Source organism: Brassica rapa, chromosome A02 (assembly GCF_000309985.2).
Source record: "Brassica rapa cultivar Chiifu-401-42 chromosome A02, CAAS_Brap_v3.01, whole genome shotgun sequence".
Lineage (NCBI taxonomy): Eukaryota > Viridiplantae > Streptophyta > Magnoliopsida > Brassicales > Brassicaceae > Brassica > Brassica rapa.
Window position 1 is genome coordinate 27807981 of NC_024796.2, and position 20120 is coordinate 27828100.

Below are 20120 nucleotides of genomic sequence, written 5' to 3' on the forward strand. Positions count from 1 at the left end.
ACGCTCCTTTCTTCTTTGATATTTACCAATTTAGTCAGCTATCAAAATTAACGTAGAAAAGATAAGTTGATTGAATACATATATATAGTTTTTTTTTGTAACTTACATATATATATAGTTTGTTTAATAGAAACAAAAACTAATTCTATCAATCCAGATTATTGATAATGCCGTAGACAACAACAAATGATGGTATTAAATTGATGGTAATATATTAAATAGAGCCATATTGAGCCGAAAATAAAATTTTCAGCTTTTTATAAATTAAAATAACTCACACATCCCAAATATATCTAATTAAATATATTTTTTCTTCCATCCCCATGATCGTATTTTCCTTAGGATAATACTCTGAAAATAGATGTTTATATCACGTGACCAAGTAAAGAGGACCAGACATAGAAGTGGCACTAATCCTCTGCTGCCTCTCCATGCTAAGCTCCCGTAGACTCAAATACGGAACCACTGGCGTCACCGTCGTCAAAGAAGGAGGTCTTATCGTCCGGTACGGCGTGCTCGAACCGCTCAAGCTCTCCGTCACGTAAACCGGACCAGACATCGAACCAGCCCGAAAATTCCTAGCCCTCGCCACGTGAACGTCGCGATCGTCGAACTCAATGTCTCCCTCGCCGCCGCGTCTTCGCCACTTCCGCCAGCTGAAGAAGAGCAAAGCGTTTCTCCAGAACCAACGGTGCTGCTTCTTGTTCTTCTTGTGGAGAGCGGTGCGTATCAGGTCGTCCTTGGAGATAGGTTTCTGGAGCTTGAACTGATGGATACTGTCGATGGATGATGTTTCTTTCTTGTGCTTCCTCGCTTCTTCCAATACCTTTGAACATGGCCCAACGTATTAAAATAAGTTGCATTTAAAACAAGAGAATCAAGAAGGAAGAAGAAGAAGAAGAACCTGGAAGTAGTCGATTTGGGGATCGAAACCATAGTCGCTGAAAATCGGGGAAGTGTTGGACGACATGTCTTCTTAGGAGTTCGAGAGAGAGAAGCAGAGCTTTTTTTGCTTTGATTCAATGATATGTCACTATCTTGTCTCTTTCCACCTTCTTATTCGGTTATTATTACATCCCTAGTTACTTTCCAACTTTATATTATAACTCAACTAAACTAGTGTTTTGTAGTATTATTTTCTTACGGTCATATGATCATCTGAGTTTTCAAAAAAATGAAAAATGATTTTCTTATTATTATACAATATACAGTAAACTTTTTGTGTTTTTGGTTTTGAGCATCTCAAGACCCATTCAACATTTAATAGTACCAAGGAATTCTCCTGGGCCCTTCGTATCACTCATTGTTCTGCCGCATTTACTAGTCACAAACGGCATATAACTTTTTCTTATCAAGATTTCACCCAAACGAGGAGTTATTTAATACTACGTCTATACGAATTTTCATTTTTAAAATCTCTAGATTTTATAAAGTATCCTTTATATTTGCAATTTACATATTGAATTCTTGTTTAAAACATTTTGAACCAGTGACTGGAGAAGAGGGATGGGTGGAGAAAGAGTTCACGCGACAAGCGTGTGTGTAACAACTCCAGTGGCAGTTTCGTAGTAATTGTATTGTATTTGTAGTAGCTATGTTCTTGAATATAAAGTACTTTATATTTGGCGTTCATCATTTCATCAAAAATCAAAATGGTATCCATAGGTATGTACTAGTAGATCTTAGAAAAGATTTGAAGATATTAAAAACTGTTAGTCACAGAAAAAAATGTCTTTATAATTAAATGAATATTCACCTTCCAAAACAATTTAAAACTTTTAAAAAGAATGAAAAAAATTTAATAATCGTGAGATCTATTGCAGATTCGGCAAATACGGCACACCAGTCTGTGGAATCCACGAACCACCACGTAAAAATCTCCCAGGAGCAAATCCAAGAGCCTGAGGACGAGTAATCCTCTGAATACCAGGCCATTTAACACGTTGGGCTTTGTTCGACCCAGGCCCACTGTTCTCATACTCAGCGTAGAAAAGCGTCTTGAGCGCAAAATCACCACTCCATGCAGCCCATCCCGCTGGATCAATAACGTCGCTTATGGTCGTTCTCATCACTATGGTCCTTGCGAACTCTTTCCACGGCCTTCCAAGATACGCTTTGTTTATGTTTTTCACCGGAAGATACGCCGGTTCTCCGATGATGCGGCAGTTGTGGAGCACGATAGCGGTGGGTGCACGCACGTCGGTGCGGCCTTGTGCGGTGACCATGCAACCTTGGCCTCCCATGGGTTTCCTCACCACGATGTTGCAGTTTTGAAAGATGGCGATCGAGTCGCCGAAGATGAAGTCGACGGTGCCTGAGATGGTGGAGTCACGGTAGAATTGACGGTGGGAGTGGACGTAGAGTGTGTCTTGGTAACCATCGATTTGACAGTTGAAGATAACTACACAGTCCGCAGAGACTCTTAGGGCTACGGCTTGTCCTCCTGGGGGACCGGCGGTGTTCTCAATCCCCATGTTCTTGGCCACGAAGTTATCACCCTCGACAGCTAAAGAAAATGGTATGAATGTTAACATTTGACTATCACAAACCACTATGTTACATGTCTGAATCCCGATTAGTGACATAATGAGAAACACTATCACAAACCACTAATAAGAGTCGATCATGAGCATAACGAATTGAAACATTGATTTTGCGGGTTTTAAGAATTAATATACATAGGTCCCTAAAATATTTTTAAAACAATTAGTAAGAAATTTTTCTGGTCCCAAAATTCTCAAGGTAGACCCTACCATTATGCTAGATGTTTTTGGTGGAATCTTTTTTTTTTGGAACACCTAAAAATTTGATTTTGTTTTTTACTATGTCAATGATTGAAATATATGGGTGGAATTTAGGGTTAAGAATTGGACTCACTGAGAGAGGATGTCAGGTATGTCCTGACCTTGCCGATAGCAAAGTTGACACTACCGGTGATCTTAGTTTTGGTGGGTCCATCTCCGATGAAAGTGACGTGATACATCTGTTTTGTAACAACGACTTTCTCCTTGTAGACACCTTGCTTGATGTAGATAACGAATGGCACTTTGTTGTTTATGGGCACAGCTTTCAAGGCCTCGTTTATACTTTTGTACTGACCACTTCCGTCCTTAGCCACCACCACATTAGGTTTCACACCTCCTTGTGGTGCTGCCATGAGCCTTCGAGTGTCTGGTCCTACCCAGCTTGGGAAACCGTCTTCAGCATTCAAAAGTTTTCTGGCGTTGTTTCCAAGATCTCCCGTTGCTTCTGTTACCCAAAATGTTAGAGCGTTTAGCATTGGTTAGATTTTTCAAAGAGTTTCTGATTAAAAATTAATTATATTATTGAGAGACTTTACTCACCGATGTTATTTTACATTTTATCTATAATTTTAAATATTAAATTTAATTGTCAAGAAACTCTAACCAATGCGGATGCTCTTATAATTCAAGTGTAAACGTGATAATATGAAACTACCTGTGATGTTGGACTTTCCAAACATGCTGGACATACTGGTAATCATTGCAAGACTATTACTGGTGAGTTCTTTAGATGGTTTGAAGATGTCTTTCATGTCTTGTGCAAGGATTGACTTAACTTCCTCAAAAGCATCCATGCATGTCTGCTGATACGAAATGGACCCACTGAGCCAGACACGAAGATCATAGACGAATTTCTCAATCTGATCAACTGAAAAGCCAGCAAAGTTATCAAAACACTTCGTCAGATCATCTATAGCGTCATTCATAAGCGTCTCACACAACTCCAGAGACCCTTTGGTCTCATGATCTGCCTTGGCTTTGAGCTCTACAGAGGATTTCTTGACACCATCCTTGATGGCTTGAATGGTGATGTTGAAGCTGAGCTTGATGAGATCAAGAGGCTCGGTGGAGTTAGGAGAAGCTTTCATGAAGCTGTTGACACATGTTTCCTTGAAGTCAGTAGGTGCGCACACCGCTTCGACTGCCTTGCTGGTCATTTTAATATTCACGTCGGGTATTTTCTTACAAGCATGGGCATGTTGGTTCGCTATGACGGCCACGGCGACTACCATGATAACGAGCAAACCCGTGACAGCCCCAGCGACAATGCATTTCTTCTTTTTGTTATCTTTACCGAAGCCCATTTTCTCTTCTTTTTATCTAACTTCACAAATTCAAGAAATTAAAGAAGGTAATTTAGTTCTATGTTTTAAAGTTAATATGTTACTGAACCTGTAAAAAATAAAAGAAAAAAACAGAGTAGGAGAGGCTTGTAAGGATGGGTTAAGCCCCTTCTGACTCTGCTTTTCTTTTTCTTTTACGGTTTGTGTATTATGAAAGTTGTTTGATGGAGTTTATATAATGGAGATACAAAGTGCTATTATTAGGATTTCTGTTTTTAGGGATTTGCTTCTAGGACAAGCTAGGGCTCCAGCTCTTGGACCGCTAATATATCAAGGGTTGACCTATTTAATTTGTGTCTTCAGCACTAGAAATAGTAACTATTATTAGATCTTAAATAGCAACCAGACAAGCATATTTGTTATTGATAGGAAGAAAACAATCTAAAAGCAAGTTCAAAAACAAGCCACTCATGGAATCAAAGGCCGAGAATAGCTTCTTTATTCAAGATAACATGAACATAAAAGCAACAGAGAGTGAAGCATATAGAGTCCAACCATGCATGCTTGCTCAATGCTCATTCGTTGCCAGCTGAATTGTTCTGTTAATATTTTTTGAATAGTAATATAGAAATAATTTGAGACTTCGACTTGTCTTTTGGTAAACCACTGTAACAACACAAGCAGGTTGAGACATGGAAGAAAAATACAAATCCTTATGTGGTTTGTCTGAGAATTTCTTTTTTTTATATTTAATAAATCAGAATTGTTGTAAAAGGACTTACACATGGTCATCATTCTGTTGGCTGCAGCTAAACAGGAGTTCGTCAGTTGACTCATGAAGGGCAGTGCGTCTTCTTTCCTTGTCGGAATATGGAAAGTATTTCCACCTCTCTAGCTCAGCTTCACACTCTTCTGAACTTTTGCTTGTCGCAATGGTTCGTGATCAGCAAAAGAGAGAATCTGACTCACTAAGGGGATATTGGAACATTTCTCTGAGTGGTGTAATTTCTCTGAGTGGTGTATATGTTAATGACTAAAAGGATTTACTCTTGTATTTGCTGCATTGTATGTTTGTAGTTGCTTATGCTATTTAAGTTACAATAATTATTTTACCATGAGATTACTCAATTTGTGATTACATTTTCCATGCAAAAAACAGACTGAATGTGTTCATCAATTACTAATCATTGATTCTATAACTAATCGTTTCAAATGTTGAGTTTGAACCAAATCTGGAGATCCCAATTCTGTATTAGAATTTGGGGTGTACTCGAGTAATATATGTTCAGCTATGCATCCCTGTTCCATGTACAATATCATGTTTTCAGTAACATATCTATCGAAAAGAAGCAAAACTGAACAATCTGGCCTAAAAGAAAAGAACATAAAACAGAATTACACTATCATATCATATGAATAAAAAGTTTCATTAATGGAAACTCAAACAAAATACAAATCATTTTCTCTTTGACCACATTCTCAAGCCTTGAATCAGCCACATACAATGTTTCCATTTCATAGTTAGCGTTCAAAAATGTGTGCAAACCTTTGCTTAAAAGTCCCTCAATTCAGTTTAGCCACTGCTTCAAGAGCCGCACAGGTATTCTCAAACATACCAAAAGCCTTTAGCTCAACCATTTGGTATACATACACAAAAAAATCATGAAAAATGCAACACTGAATGTAGTTTAGGTTTTACAAAATTAGACAAATCATCTTTTGTGCTGACTGTTGAGTCTGAAGATGAGTTTTTTTAACCCAAATAGAGATGATTTCTAGAATAATAATAATAATAATAATAATAGATAGAAAAATTAAACATTTGAGCAAACAAACATAAAGATTAGAGCAAATAGATAATTTACCTCAAAGTTAGACATGTTCATTCATTAAGCACTTTAAAAAGAGCAAATCCACTTGGTGTCTCTACTAGTACTTTTGCAAATCAATCTTGATTTATGAAGACGTGATTATTCTCCTTGTTAAAAAAAACCGGAGGAATGAGATCAAGAACAAGAAATCGATGTTTTTAAATTTGACTAACATTAAAACTACTTAAACATAAAGAATCTTATCGATTTCACTTTTCAAACAATTGCTTGTATAGTCGCAAACATCGTTTGAGAAAATTTAATCCATAAAAAGATGAAGGAATTCATTTGAAAAACAGCCAGTGAACGTTAAAATGATTAGAATTTTAAGTTTTCTCTTAAATGTCAGTTTTTAGTTTATGGATTCAATGTAGATAATAATTATAAAAAATTCGATGAAACTTTTTTATTAGTGTAAATGACATATTTTCGTATATATAGAGGTATGAAGTCATATGAAAAGTCCAAAATACAACCTAAATCATAACATAAAAACTTTCAAATCAGAAACACAAGTAAAATTCTAAAAATCTAGTCAAATCAATTGGAAGTATCTATTAATCACTTGAAGTGAGCCATGTGGCTTCAAATTACCAGAGATCCAATCATATACTAAAATAAATAACTCTGGAAAACAACTGATAACATATTCAAAGACTTTTTAGTCAAAAAAGTATTGAAAACCTGAGTTTTCATTGTTTTCTAAGTATTGAAAAAAAAGTTTTCATTGTTTCCTAAGTAATGAGACGCTTATAAATATTTGGCTGTTTGGTACATATGTTAATTTCAAATTTGGATGGATTTGATTTCTAATAAACTTTTAGATTTTTTTAAAATGAACAATAAGAGTTATTATATTTTTTATCAAACAAAAACTATCTCTTTAAACTATAAGATTTGTATATTTATATTTTAGTTAAAATTTTATCAAACACTTGATATTTGTATACCTTTGCAGCGTATACATTAGGATCAGATCGTGGAAGTGACGCACTACGTGCCAATAATAAAATTATTCTTGAATATATGATGATTAAAAATTGTGCACAAAATTTTCTCTTCCATGGGAATTTGTTAATAGTATTTTCGTTTATGAAATCAAAAACAAAATTCTAACTTATATTATGAAATAGAGTAGTAGTCATTTTTACTTTTTTCAACAAATAAATTCTATACGATTATTCATCTGAGTTTTTTTACACAATATTCTAAAATATCATTTAAATTTTAAAATACAGATGGTGAACCCCTGCTGATTTCTAATGAGTCAGAGGGGATATGGCGTGTGGATAACAGATCGATGTCAGATGAAAATATGTGGGGTGAATCTAGCAAACAAATAACGCTCTATGATGGACCAATCTCGAGATTCAACCTTAGAGATTTATTTTATTTAATGAACATTTATTTAGGGGGTGTATTCAACTGAGAATTTGAGGTGATTTGTATTAAAATGATAAATCCACTGTTATTCAAACATGAATTTTAAAAACTCATTTAAAATTCATTGTTATTGAACTTAACATTTCGTAGAGTACTATAAAATCCACTGCTATTGAAAATACTTTAAGTTGTAGAGTTTTACAGTTTTCAAGTGATTTTAAGGTGTTTGAATGGAGTTTTTTAGTTAAAATAATTAAAACCCAAATCCCATAATTTTAGATTACATTCTAGAATAGTTTAACAAAAATCACCTAAATCTCTACAACTTATTAAAATCATCTAAAACTCTATTTAAAATCAAATCACCTCAAATGTTATATTGAATACATCCCCTTAATAGATTAAGACATTGTTAAGAATAAAATTCACATATTATAAAATGTTCTTAAATGTATAATTTGGGCCTTTATTATTATAGGCTTCACCTAAACAAACTAAGCCCATATTTCCCTTAACGCTCACCGCCGTTTTGTTCTCTTCACCCCCGCCGTGTTGTAGTTCTCGCCGCCGCGCATCTCTCACTCTCTCTCTCTCAAACTCCTTGACATCGATCGACTCAATCCTCCCATGTAAGCTTCCTCCTCTCGTATTCTATCATCGAATCATTACTCAGTATCATCATGTTTATTTGATCAAAATCAGAATCAGAATCATGTCATTCTGCAATAAGCTAAGCCGCGTCGTGAGGCACCAGAGCGAGACCGCCTCCTCCATGATTACCTCCCTCAGGTCCTTCTCTTCAGAAGCCGCCACTCACCACAGGTACCACCAGGAGACGCACAGTTTCCTCGAGCCGGAGAGGTACATCAACAGCTGGGAGCCGGCTAAAGATCCCAGAGACGCTGAGAGGATGCTAGCTCAGCTGAGGAGGGATTACGCCAAGAAAGTGAGTCTGTATCGTAAAGACTACGTTCACGAGATCGAGATGCTTAGGGTGGAGAAGCAGCGTAAGGACGAGGCGAGGCTGGTCGCTGAGCGTGCTGCTAATGAGGAGAGGCGGCGTTTGAAAGCTGAGGCGGCTAAGGTTAGGGCTGAGGAGCGTAAGGTCTTTGAGGAAGAGTTCAGGAGAACCCTGGTACGTTTCTTTGATCATGTCTGTGAGATAGTTCTTGTAAGAAAATGATTGGCAAGTGATGTTTTTTGTCTTGAAGATTTTGGAATCTTTGGTAGTTATGCTTTAGGTGACTTATTTAATAGAAGGGTATGCGTGATTTGTGAGAAAGCTTTATACTTTAGAGCTAATGGACTTATGTGGTTATGGGATTGGAGATTTTGATCATGAATCATGTATGTAACCATGATGATGTCTCTAGATTAGCTAGCTGTTGTTCTTGTTTATAACACATAAGATGGACCATGATTGATGCTTTCCATGCTATTTCTTTTGAAGGCTGTGAAACTTATTAGTTAGTTAGTTAGAGGTTCCATTTGTTTGAGCTGGAGGTAGAGGAAACACTGTACACACACACTCGCTCTTGCCATAGGAGTATTCACTGATTCATAGACTAGTTTTATGTTTAAAATTTGAGTTCCTTATGTCTCGGAGCAGTAATGGTAAATATTTTTGTAAATATTCAAGAAACGCCCGAGTCATAGACCAGTTTTATGTTTGCAGATGAAAGAAAGAGAGGAAAAGCTGGAGTTCTGGAGAATGACAGGACTAAAAAGGGAAGATAAGAAGAAAGATAAAAAGAAGCTATTGCATGAGCAAAGTTCATTGTGGATCGAGCCAAAGGAACTGGAGAAGAAGATTACAGAAGCTCTAGTTGAGTCCACTACTCTCTAAACCCAAGCCCCTCTCTTCTTAATCTTTGTTTGAGAAACAATCATTTTTGTAATTTTGTTGGAGACGACTTATCTTTTCTTCTTTGAATAGAGAGATAAAAGCGAAATCGGTTAGGCGCTTGTGCATCAAGCACATAATCAGTATTGGTGGTCTTGTGATCAATCATTAATAAGAAAGTTTGTTTTTGTTGTTATAAGTAACATGCTTACCCACTCACGAGGAATCCACTTCTTTAGCTCAGCCTCGCACTCTTCTGAATTTGTGCTTATAGATATGGTTAGTGATCAGCGGAACAGAGACTCTGATTCTCTTAAGATTATCTTGGAACCTTCATGTGAGTGGTGTATATGTTAATGACAGGATTTACACACGCCTCTCTCTTACTCTTGTATTTGTTGCATTGGTTATGCTTAAGTAATAGTTATACCTTACAATGAAATTACTCAAATTCTGATTTCTTTTTCCCTGCAAAACAGACTGAATGTGTTCACCGATTACTATATCACTGATGCTATGAGTTATAACTAATCTTGTTTCTCTCATTTTTATGTATAAAGATAAAAGTAGTGGCAAGTATCAAAGGTCTATAATACATGAAAGCAGCTATTCGGATGTTGAGTTTGAACCATATCCGGTTAGATTCCAATTCTGCATTAGAATGTGGGATGCACATGAGTTATTATACATTCAATTATTCATCTATGTCCCATATGTAATACCATGTTCTCAGTAACATAGCTATCAGGAAACAAAAATGAAATATCTGACGTAAAAAAAAAGAACATAAAAACAAAACTGAACTATCGTATGAATGAATAACTTTGATTGAAATGAAATCATTAGAGGAAACACACACACACACACACAAAATGACAGGCTGGCAAATTAGAAGATTGATAGAAGTAGGGCCACATGGTACCATTCAGCCACATGCATGGCTTTTGAGTCTCTCCCCCAATGCTTCTTCCCCACCCACACCACTCTTTCCTTTCTTGTTATTATTCCCTTCTCATTTAGTGCATCTCTTCCTATATATCTCAAAACTTTACTCATTTAAATTTAAAATTTTATTTAAGTATAATGTTTTTAGTTTTCAAAATTTGATCCTTTTGACAAAAATAAGTCATATACATGCAAGTCTCCTAGCATATATAGTCCTCCAATTTAACTGGAAATTAAATTACATTATATCTTTGTGTTTAGAACTGATGATACTTATTTAATTCTGACAAAAGAGCTTTACGAATTGTGCATTACTATAGTTTGCTGCAAGCCTGCAAAGTACCATTGAGACTATACCATTAATATGTTTTTACCACGTTAAAATTTTGATAACCAAATAGAAATGATTAAAAGTGGACCGACGAGCTAGACATTTAAACAATAACAGTACGCACCACTGACCGCGACTAAACAATGAAAAAGACATAATAAAACCAAAACACTTGAAAGATCAAAACATTATTTAAAAAAAAGAGAGAAATAATTACAACAAAAAGGAACCAAACACATGCACCCTCCAAATAAAAACACAAAATATCATTCTCAGACAACCAGTTTTGTCTCATTTTTTTCTTCTTGATATTTTTTTTTGCAAGAAGAGAAGAACAAAATGTCGTTCTCTCCCTCTCGATCTCCCCGGTGTTACGAAGATCTGTCGGTGATAATACGTTACGATTATTCTTAAACCTGCTAGTACACACACTAACATGTATTAACTGCAAATTAGTGGGAATTAATGCTAATTTAAATTGAGTTCATTAAAAATTACTCAATTCTATTTTTTTTTTAATTATTCTATCCCCCAATAATGTTTATTCGCATAAGAAAGGCTGTCATTTTGGCGTTAAATCTTTCCCTACCTTATTTTGCTTATTTATTCTTGGTAGAAAATTATTTTATTCTATTAAAAAATATAATAACTCGTCTTTTGTCCACTATCATTTATACTCTTCTTCCAATCAAAACAAAAAGAAAAACTTCTCTTCTCTGTGGTCAATAACTCTTCTCCTTCTCTCTTCTTCTTCTTTCTTCTGCTTTTTTCTCAATATCAGGTTGCACTTGGCGCGAAAAGTTCTTCTCTTTTCGGACAGCTTTTCTTTCAGTTCCGTTTTCAGACACCTTTCTGTTTCGTTACAAATAAAAGATGCCAGTAAGTACGTGTTCTTATTATGTTTTTAGTTTCTTAAGTCTCTTGTCCTTCTTCCCCTGTCTTGTCCGAGAATGAATTGCTAGTTGAAGCTTATAAGTCAAACCCATCAATCGTTTTGCTTTCTCGGTTTCTGGGTCTCCGTCATTTCGATGGATCCGTTGGAAAAATTAATACTTTCTTGGATCTGAACTTTGGAATCAGACTGTCCTGATATGATCTCTTTTTGTATTTTTTGGTAGGTGGCATTAGTTTTGCTGCTGGCATTGAGCTGTCTGATTCGGAGCCACGGCGCCGGAAACGTATGCGATCTTGGTCGGAGACCAAACACGAGACCTCACAGTGTCTCGATTCTGGAGTTTGGTGCTGTTGGAGATGGGAAAACGTTGAACACAATTGCGTTTCAGAACGCTGTCTTCTATCTTAAGTCTTTCGCTGACAAAGGTGGTGCTCAGCTTTATGTTCCTCCCGGACGGTGGCTCACCGGAAGTTTCAATCTCACCAGTCATCTCACTCTCTTCCTTGAGAAAGACGCCGTCATTCTCGCCTCCCAGGTTTGCCTCCTTCTCCTCCTCTCTTACTCTAAAGCTTTGATCATTCTAAAGAGTAAGACCAGAGTTTGTTTGGCTTCATTGTTTCATAGAGGTTCTTGATTAGATGCAAAGATTAATGTCTTTTTCTGATGGTTTGAATCAAAGTCTGTTTCTATTGGTCAATGCGCTTAAAAAATCAGTCTAGACGCCCGCCTAATTAATTAATAAGAACATTTATGAATTTTTGTTTCTCATTTTGTCTCTCTGTATAAAGGATCCATTGCACTGGCAAGTTGTGGATCCGTTACCATCATATGGACGAGGCATTGATCTACCTGGGAGGAGATACATGAGTTTAATAAACGGCTATATGCTGCATGATGTAGTAGTGACAGGTTACACATGATTTTGAACCTTTCACTTCATTTTGTTTGTTTGTTAATGCTAAATAAACAAAAACTCACCGTTACATTTCCATGTTCCTCGGTTTTTTAGGTGATAACGGTACTATAGATGGACAAGGCCTGCTTTGGTGGGATCGGTTTAATTCTCATTCTTTGAAGCACAGTAGACCGCATCTCGTCGAGTTTGTCTCTTCTGAAGATGTCACTGTCTCAAATCTTACCTTCTTGAATGCTCCTGCTTATACTATCCACTCGGTGTATTGTAGGTAAAAATAGTTTCTGAAACTCCCGTTCTTATCAATATAGCTCCTTTTGGTTTAGTAGAATCTTGACTCTGGTCACTCATATTGTGCAGCCATGTGTACATAAATAAAGTAACAGCTACTACTTCTCCAGAATCTCCTTATACCATCGGCATTGTCCCAGGTTAGTTGTTTTGTGTTTCTTGTTGATTCTGGAAGTGACTTAAATTTCTGGGCACCTGTAAAAGGCCACATACCAATAAAATACCACATTCGTTTACATTTTAGGATTAGGAAAAATATTTTTTATTGAGATAATGTTTCTAAAGGGAAAAAGAATATTGGGTTTTAAGTCTAATATAAAATGGATCTAAGAGATTGTAAGTTATTCAATATACAAACTCTAAACGGATATTTGACTCAATTATATTTTGCTCTCTTAAGTTTCTTTGCTTTTTCCGATGTTAATTGGCATTTTGTTCACAAAATTTCTGCCTAGTGAAAATGATATGGCTTCACTTGTTTGAGTTTGCATTTCCAAATCAAACCTTCTTTTTTGCTTCTTTCAGATTCTTCTAATAATGTGTGCATCCAAGATTCTAGCATCAGCATGGGCTATGATGCCATCTCCCTTAAAAGTGGTTGGGATGAATACGGTATATCCTATGCAAGACCTACTGCAAATGTCCAGATACAAAACGTTTACCTCAAGGCAGCTTCTGGTGCCTCCATTTCCTTTGGAAGTGAAATGTCTGGTGGCATATCCGATGTCGTGGTCCGAGATGCTCACATACACAACTCGTTATCGGGGGTTGCCTTTAGAACAACTAAAGGAAGAGGCGGTTACATGAAAGAGATTGATGTTTCGAACATCAACATGGTCAATGTTGGTACTGCGTTTCTAGCAAATGGTAGCTTTGGAACTCACCCGGACTCTGGTTTTGATGCAAATGCTTACCCGCTAGTGAGTCACATCATGTTACATGACATTGTTGGAGAGAACATAAGCATAGCAGGAGAGTTTTTTGGAACTAAAGAGTCTCCTTTCACTTCGGTTTTGCTATCTAATATCTCTCTGTCGATGAACTCGGATTCTCCTGATGATGATGATTCTTGGCAATGCTCGTATGTGGAGGGTTCTTCAGAATCTGTTGTCCCTGAACCGTGCTTTGAGCTGAAGGGTTTTGAAAGTTCATACGGCAGAGCTGTGGCCTTGTGAGAAACAAAAATTAATGTCTCCATGATTCATATTTGTTTTGTTGAAGTTAGCAGAAAGGTCAGATTCTTTTTTCCTTAAATAAACCCCAATGTCAGATGTTATTATTTGCAGTTTGTGAGATTCTTATATCTTGTACAGGTTCATTTGTTCATTCATATGTAACCGAAAAAAGTTTTGTTCAGTGGATATTCTTCATGTTGCTTAACGAAAGATGGTTAAGTCATCAGTTTCTTTTCTGTTTTCAGACTTTTGTTTGGGATGTATTCAATTTAATATTTAGAGTTTGAATTAATTTATTTTTAATGAGTTTTTGCGAGATTTTAGATGAACTACAAAATATTAAGATTTTATTTAAAACACTCCAAATCTCCTATAAAACCATATAATTTGAATAATTATATTTTAACTAAAATTTGTTACTTACATATTTTTAATAACAATAAAATTTATAATATATTACAAAATATAAATTCAATAATCACCCATTACTCACATATTTTCAATAACAATAAAATTTATAATGTATTGCAAAATATAAATTCAATAATAATTGATTTTAAATTTTTTTTTTTCAAATTATGTTTAAACAATAGTGTAATTGACAGACAAATCACTCCAAAGTCTAAACTGAATATATCCCCTTTGTGCTTCTCCTAACTGTGAAGAGGCTTTATGGCCCAATAAATATGTCAGCCTGTTGATAAAGCTCGGCCCAGTAACGAAAAGCTGCTTCGTGACCCAGTAGTGAAGGAGCGGCTTGCGTCAAGAGACGTTACCGAACGCAACCCTTCACTTCCCCCACCCACCCACACCATCTTCCTCTTTTCCCCCACATCTGTAACATTTATTTATTTTCTACTGTCTCAACTAAATTTTTCTATTTAAGTAAAAATAATACTAATCGAGTGTCTGCCACTAGAAATTGAAATAAAATTCCCCCATGATTTTATTTTTCTTCTCCATTTTTTTCGTACACGATAAATAATATAAATCGAAATTCCCAATCCTTCATCTTCCCAATCTCTCTAAAACCCTAGACTCACTTTCAACTCAAGCAGACAGGACTTTAAAACCACATCCACTCTTGTTTTTATTACCGGAGAAGAAATAATTTCAACTTTTATTTTTGGTTGTGTGTTTTTGTTTTTCTCTTTGGAGCGATCGATTCTGTAACCATCACAATGTCGAGTTCAATCGCAAGAACAGCGATTCGTGGTGAGAATCGGTTCTACAACCCGCCGGCCATGAGGAGGATGCAGCAAGAGGCGCAATTGCAACAGCAGTTAAGGGAGAAGCAAGGAGAAGTGGATAACGAGCCTAAGGCAAAGCTGCCGCAGCCTCTTCGTACCCGGAAAAGTCATGGGAAGAGCAAGAATCGGGTTGTTTCCTCCGGGTCTGAAGTATCCGTAGCCTCATCTGAATCTTCCGGGTCGGGTCGGGTTCAGAGAGAAGCCTCTAACTTGGATCGGTTCTTGGAACACACCACTCCCTTTGTCCCTCCCAGGTTTCTTCCCATGGTAAGACTGATTTCAATATTAAAAGTTAGAAATGTCTTTTAGTACTCATCGAGTTTATGTGTTTTGTCTTAACGAAGGTCATTAGAGATTTAAATTCTGAAAGTAAAAGTTAGAAATGTCGTTTATCTCTGATTTGAACCAGATAGATTATCCTGTTTTGTCTTAATATTAGTGGAAACTTAGTATGTTTGCTGTCCTGTATAGCTATTTCATTTTGCTTTTAAAAAACAACTTTTTTATATTGTTGATCTAACGAAGTGATTTGAATTAGGGTGACTCGAGTTTTTTCAGTGTAGACCTATCTTTTGATCAATGCTAATTGCTGCACTTATGTTTTCCAGAGGAGCAAACGGGAACTTAAAACCGGTGAATCGGAGAGCAGTTCATATTTTGTACTCGAGGATCTGTGGGAGTCGTTTGCGGAGTGGAGTGCGTACGGTGCTGGTGTTCCTCTCCATATGGATGGGAGTGACTCCACCGTGCAGTACTATGTGCCTTATTTATCCGGCATTCAGTTGTATGTAGTAGACCCATCTAACAAGGCCAGGTTAATTTTTCAACAACTCTTTCTGTTTTTTTTTTTTTTTCATTTCACAGTTTTGATTATTTGACTTTTGTTACAGAAATAAAGTTGAAGATAATGAAGGAAGCAGCCACAGTAATAGTGGTAAGACTCTGCAGAGTGAGGTGGACTTGAGTGTCAGCGAACTGAATAGAGTCAGTCTTGGAGATCAATCTGGAGAGACTGAGACCAGCAATCCTCAAGGACGGTTACTATTTGAGTACTTGGAGTATGAACCTCCCTTTGGCCGTGAACCTCTCGCTAACAAAGTAAAACTCCCTCCTAAACAAAAGTCATCTACTTCCTTTATTTTGATTTTTTTCACATTTTAAGTAAGTTTATCATAACACTAGGTATCAGATCTGGCTTCAAGATTCCCTGAGCTAATGACATACAAGAGCTGTGACCTTTCTCCATCAAGTTGGGTCTCTGTGTCATGGTATGTTTCCTTTGAACCCCTCTCTTGATTTCTTGAGATCTTTGTTATATGATGATCTTTTACTTCATTGGTGTGTAGGTATCCAATATACAGAATACCAGTTGGTGCAACACTACAGAACCTTGACGCATGCTTTCTAACTTTCCACTCTCTCTCAACACCCCCACCTCCTCTAAGTAAGTAACCTTATGCTTCTAATGTTAACATTACATCGCCTATTTGTCTTACAAGGTCTTGGGTATGTATAGAAGCAGGTGCCTTGGAGGCATCCGTGAAGCTACCGTTGCCTACTTTTGGACTCGCTTCTTATAAGCTTAAACTATCTGTGTGGAACCAAAACAGAGCTCAAGAGTGCCAAAAGATATCTTCTTTGCAAGACGCTGCAGACAAATGGCTTAAGTGTCTGCAAGTTAATCATCCGGACTACAAATTCTTTACCTCTAACATCACACAAACGAGGTGAAAAAGGTGAAAAGCTGCTTTGGCTCTGGTCTGATTCAAAGACAACCCATTTATGATATCTACTCTACTCTACTTCACGTTATAAAAATTCTCTGCTTACACCAAAGTAAAACCAAGTACGTACTGGGTAAAAGACTCTTGCGTGTTTTTCAGGCGATTTAAGAGTCTCGCTGTTTCATTACCAGAAGATGCTTTGTGAATTGTAGCCTAAGCTTTCATTTGTTCTTCTTCTGCTGAAACTAGTCTTTTGCTTTTTCCATATATAGTGATGAAATTTGTTGAGGAGTGATACTTGTAATGTTTAGATGCAAATCTTTTTTTTGTGATACAATTTGATTGCTGAACTGGAACACAGCTTGGCTTATATATCAATTTGTTGGAGGCTTCTAGCTTTGATCAGTCCGATGAGAGGAAAAAGTACTTTGATATCCTGAATATTCAAATTAAGATCCCTCAAGTACATCCGATTACTGCATATACTCATAAATTACAATCTATTTTCAAATGGGATGTTCACTGTATAGTCTGGCTACCGTTGGGCTATTAACCAAATGGAGACATAACTGAAAGACTGCCTTCACTAAGTTCTAACCCGGAAACTGAAAGTAATCCCTATGTTCAAACACTTCTTGCTACAAAAGGTACTCTTCTAAGGAGAGGAACACTCATGTCAATCTACTGTCTTCCACATGTTGTCGAAAAGCGGAAAGTTCTAACTATTTCTTCTTTACCTGTCCTCATGCAGTCATATGATAAGGCGGCATGGAGACGAGCTAATACTCCATCTCACGAAGTTTTAAATCCTGAATTTTTATTTATTGGAAATCTGAAGAAGATGATCAAGTTGTATCCCTTTAGGATAACACAGGGCATAACTCTGTTAATGTGTATAAATAATCCAAATTGTATCCCTTTGGGATTATATGGATATTATGGAAATCTTGTAAATCTTTTGTTGTTGATATGATTACATAAAATTAGTATTGGTTTTGATGTATTTTTTTTTATATTTGTTGATACAATAAATGGTTACATAGAACACAACACCCAAATATATCCCAAAGTAAGGTTTTATGTAAAATTATTGATATATACACTAAATCATATGAACACTATAGTCAACATATAACCATTTATAAGTTCATATAAAACCTTACAGTAAATGGATATATTTGGGTTTTGATACAATATATTAGCCGTAAAAGCATATAACCATTTAACTGAGCCATTAGTATAGTTTTGATGTAATTTTTATTTGTGTTCATATATACATTTTAAATAGATAAAAGAATGTCTTGTTTATATATATATAATTATACAAGTTATGAAAGCTTTATAATATATTTTAGAGCATATCAATAGAAAAAATATAAATAAGTGTGTAATACAATGTTACTGCAACTGGACATAGATGATAGATATGCTTGAGCCTTGTATGTTTCGATTAATTAACAATGCCACAATCGAATAGAACGTCATTGTAACACTTTGATCGAATCCACAAAGAACTCGTGATCTATAACATTTAGAATACACAAATTTTTCTAATCTAAGCAAACAAGAAGATGGATAATTTTTAACAAGCTAATGTCCTAGAAATATAAACAAGGTGATCTTAAGTTCAATCAAGAAATAAGTACAAGAATTTAATCAAATGCTAATGATGGATACATGGGCAATGATAATTGATATAAGGTGATCAAGGTTCAATCTAGAATGTTCAAACAAAACAATCAACAAGTCTATAGGTGTAGATCTCATTCAATATAGATTAATTCACCCCTATGTTAATCATGATTTAAACATCAATTATCGTTAGCCTAACGCAATCAATCATGCATGAATCACAGGTTTACTAACTATTAAACATCTCGGACATCAACTGTCGTTGGCCAAATATTTAAAGGACAATACTAATTTCATTCAAGCATTTTAACACACTTCCCGAGCGTAAAATAACTTAAGGTCTATATGTGAGTGATCAAGTCTAATATAACATTAAGAATACTTAGTAAGCATAGAATAATGTTAATCAAGCAATAAACATTCTAAATATCCAACTAATCACCACAATCTATCTAAACCATGAATTACAAAGTCACTACTCACTAATCTCCATGAAAAACTTTAAATCCATGTAAAAATCAAAGCTATTCATGTTAATGAGGAAGAAAAACACAAATATAAGATAAAATATTTTCTTAGATCATCAAAAGATTCGAGATTTTACAAAAGGAGGAAAAAATGAGATAGATCTTAAGAAAATATTTATAGCGGCCTAGAAACCAAGGTACAATGGTAAAAACGCGTCTGGTGAACTCCCCGATATTGACTTCGTGGAGGGTCACATCAGCCTTTTGGCGTTGTCAAAATGCCGCTGAGACACATACGAGATGTTTTCATTTTCTTCGCACCAGCTTCGTGTTGATATTGGACAGGGACATGGGTCTTTTTCCAGCGGGTTCATCTTCATCATGCCGTGTTCAAAGCTTCGAATTGATCGCTGCAACATATCGCTGCATACCACGCTCCATTCTCAGCTATGTCTCTTACCCGCTTCATCAAGCCGCCATGCTCGTCTTCATCGTCGTGGTTTGATCCGTACCATCGGGATCGAAGTGGAGAAGGCCAGCAATGGTGATCTTTGAACTATTTGCAAATCTGGCCCTTCGCCCTTTTGGCTTTTCACGATGTGACCCCATAACTATCATCATTGAATTTACATCCTCACGAATCAACTCCCAAACTTCCAAGTGAACATTTCAGACTCCTCTTATTTGCAGAATAATCCCCCGCCTCTTGATAGTTCTCAATTTCCTCCCAAACTTCTCAAGTGTGCAAATTAACTCATGTTTATGCAATTATGCATGTAAATGCAATATTAAGATCTAAATACAATCTAGAATGATTAAACCGAGCTAAATGAGATATTAAATACCATTAAGATCATGAGTTATTAGCTTCCACAGTTCAAATCTGCATAGTGACTCATTTCTTAAACATTAAGTGTGATTACTAAAAAAAGTCACGAGAATGAGAGCGACAAAGAACGAAATATTTTGAGTGGGAAAATTTTCTATTTTAATTTTGAGGTGGAGGTGGAGGGGAACATTTGTTTTACAGTATATTGCTTTTTTTTTAAAAAAAATCTCATTTTACTAGTAAAATTTTGTGTCAGTTTTTTACCATTCAACCATTTACATCCCCAACAATATTTCTGTTATTTGTTATCAACAGTTTAGTTTTTCGTTTTATCCAATTGTGTATTTGATAAAATATTTACATTTTACACGGAGTTTTAGAAGTTGATGGTTGTGTTATAGTTTTAGTTCCTTTGCTTTAGAAATTAGATCGTAAGTTTTTTTTTTTTTTTTGCTGTTGGTTTATATTGAATGATATCTGAATC

General features: G+C 35.9%; 5 protein-coding genes across 7 annotated transcripts; 3 read left to right on the forward strand and 2 right to left on the reverse strand.

The window, feature by feature from the left end:
* Positions 1-173: 173 nt before the first annotated feature.
* Positions 174-1438, reverse strand: LOC103854577. The gene is made up of 2 exons (XM_009131515.3): positions 905-1438; positions 174-826 (listed from the first exon to the last, which is right to left on the reverse strand). The coding sequence occupies exons 1-2, from the start codon at positions 968-970 to the stop codon at positions 371-373; spliced, it is 522 nt and encodes a 173-aa protein (XP_009129763.1). The 5' UTR covers positions 971-1438; the 3' UTR covers positions 174-370.
* A 242-nt stretch (positions 1439-1680) lies between these two features.
* LOC103854578 (probable pectinesterase/pectinesterase inhibitor 58) lies at positions 1681-4296 on the reverse strand. The gene is made up of 3 exons (XM_009131516.3): positions 3460-4296; positions 2878-3249; positions 1681-2506 (listed from the first exon to the last, which is right to left on the reverse strand). The coding sequence occupies exons 1-3, from the start codon at positions 4106-4108 to the stop codon at positions 1815-1817; spliced, it is 1713 nt and encodes a 570-aa protein (XP_009129764.1). The 5' UTR covers positions 4109-4296; the 3' UTR covers positions 1681-1814.
* Positions 4297-7790: 3494 nt separating this feature from the next.
* LOC103854579 (vicilin-like seed storage protein At2g18540) lies at positions 7791-9383 on the forward strand. 2 transcript variants are annotated; one of them, XM_009131518.3, is made up of 3 exons: positions 7791-7970; positions 8044-8476; positions 9017-9383. In XM_009131518.3, the coding sequence occupies exons 2-3, from the start codon at positions 8054-8056 to the stop codon at positions 9185-9187; spliced, it is 594 nt and encodes a 197-aa protein (XP_009129766.1). In that variant the 5' UTR covers positions 7791-7970; positions 8044-8053; the 3' UTR covers positions 9188-9383. The 2 variants fall into 2 exon arrangements, with proteins under 2 accessions (XP_009129766.1, XP_009129765.1); XM_009131517.3 differs by having other exon boundaries at positions 7810-7970; positions 8038-8476.
* Positions 9384-11077: 1694 nt separating this feature from the next.
* On the forward strand, positions 11078-13974 carry LOC103854580 (probable polygalacturonase). The gene is made up of 6 exons (XM_009131519.3): positions 11078-11339; positions 11579-11890; positions 12144-12264; positions 12365-12539; positions 12629-12699; positions 13085-13974. Exons 1-6 carry the CDS (start codon positions 11334-11336, stop codon positions 13732-13734), a joined length of 1335 nt encoding a protein of 444 aa, XP_009129767.1. The 5' UTR covers positions 11078-11333; the 3' UTR covers positions 13735-13974.
* A 289-nt stretch (positions 13975-14263) lies between these two features.
* LOC103854581 lies at positions 14264-17106 on the forward strand. 2 transcript variants are annotated; one of them, XM_009131520.3, is made up of 6 exons: positions 14264-15251; positions 15593-15798; positions 15875-16082; positions 16167-16252; positions 16331-16428; positions 16501-17106. In XM_009131520.3, the coding sequence occupies exons 1-6, from the start codon at positions 14916-14918 to the stop codon at positions 16713-16715; spliced, it is 1149 nt and encodes a 382-aa protein (XP_009129768.1). In that variant the 5' UTR covers positions 14264-14915; the 3' UTR covers positions 16716-17106. The 2 variants fall into 2 exon arrangements, with proteins under 2 accessions (XP_009129768.1, XP_009129769.1); XM_009131521.3 differs by having other exon boundaries at positions 16507-17106.
* The last annotated feature ends 3014 nt before the right edge of the window (positions 17107-20120 follow it).

Bases quoted from the DNA above. Each gene is read 5' to 3' on its own strand.
- LOC103854577 (XM_009131515.3), bottom strand. From the start codon at position 970: ATGTCGTCCAACACTTCCCCGATTTTCAGCGACTATGGTTTCGATCCC. The intron at 827-904 runs GTTCTTCTTCTT...CCATGTTCAAAG, and splicing joins CCCAAATCGACTACTTCCAG to GTATTGGAAGAAGCGAGGAA.
- LOC103854578 (XM_009131516.3), bottom strand. From the start codon at position 4,108: ATGGGCTTCGGTAAAGATAACAAAAAGAAGAAATGCATTGTCGCTGGG. The intron at 3,250-3,459 runs GTAGTTTCATAT...TTTGGGTAACAG, and splicing joins TGGAAAGTCCAACATCACAG to AAGCAACGGGAGATCTTGGA. The intron at 2,507-2,877 runs GTGAGTCCAATT...CATTTTCTTTAG, and splicing joins ATACCTGACATCCTCTCTCA to CTGTCGAGGGTGATAACTTC.
- LOC103854579 (XM_009131518.3), top strand. From the start codon at position 8,054: ATGTCATTCTGCAATAAGCTAAGCCGCGTCGTGAGGCACCAGAGCGAG. The intron at 8,477-9,016 runs GTACGTTTCTTT...TTATGTTTGCAG, and splicing joins AAGAGTTCAGGAGAACCCTG to ATGAAAGAAAGAGAGGAAAA.
- LOC103854580 (XM_009131519.3), top strand. The intron at 12,265-12,364 runs GTTACACATGAT...TCGGTTTTTTAG, and splicing joins GCATGATGTAGTAGTGACAG to GTGATAACGGTACTATAGAT. The intron at 12,700-13,084 runs GTTAGTTGTTTT...TGCTTCTTTCAG, and splicing joins TACCATCGGCATTGTCCCAG to ATTCTTCTAATAATGTGTGC.
- LOC103854581 (XM_009131520.3), top strand. From the start codon at position 14,916: ATGTCGAGTTCAATCGCAAGAACAGCGATTCGTGGTGAGAATCGGTTC. The intron at 15,799-15,874 runs GTTAATTTTTCA...CTTTTGTTACAG, and splicing joins GACCCATCTAACAAGGCCAG to AAATAAAGTTGAAGATAATG. The intron at 16,083-16,166 runs GTAAAACTCCCT...TCATAACACTAG, and splicing joins GTGAACCTCTCGCTAACAAA to GTATCAGATCTGGCTTCAAG.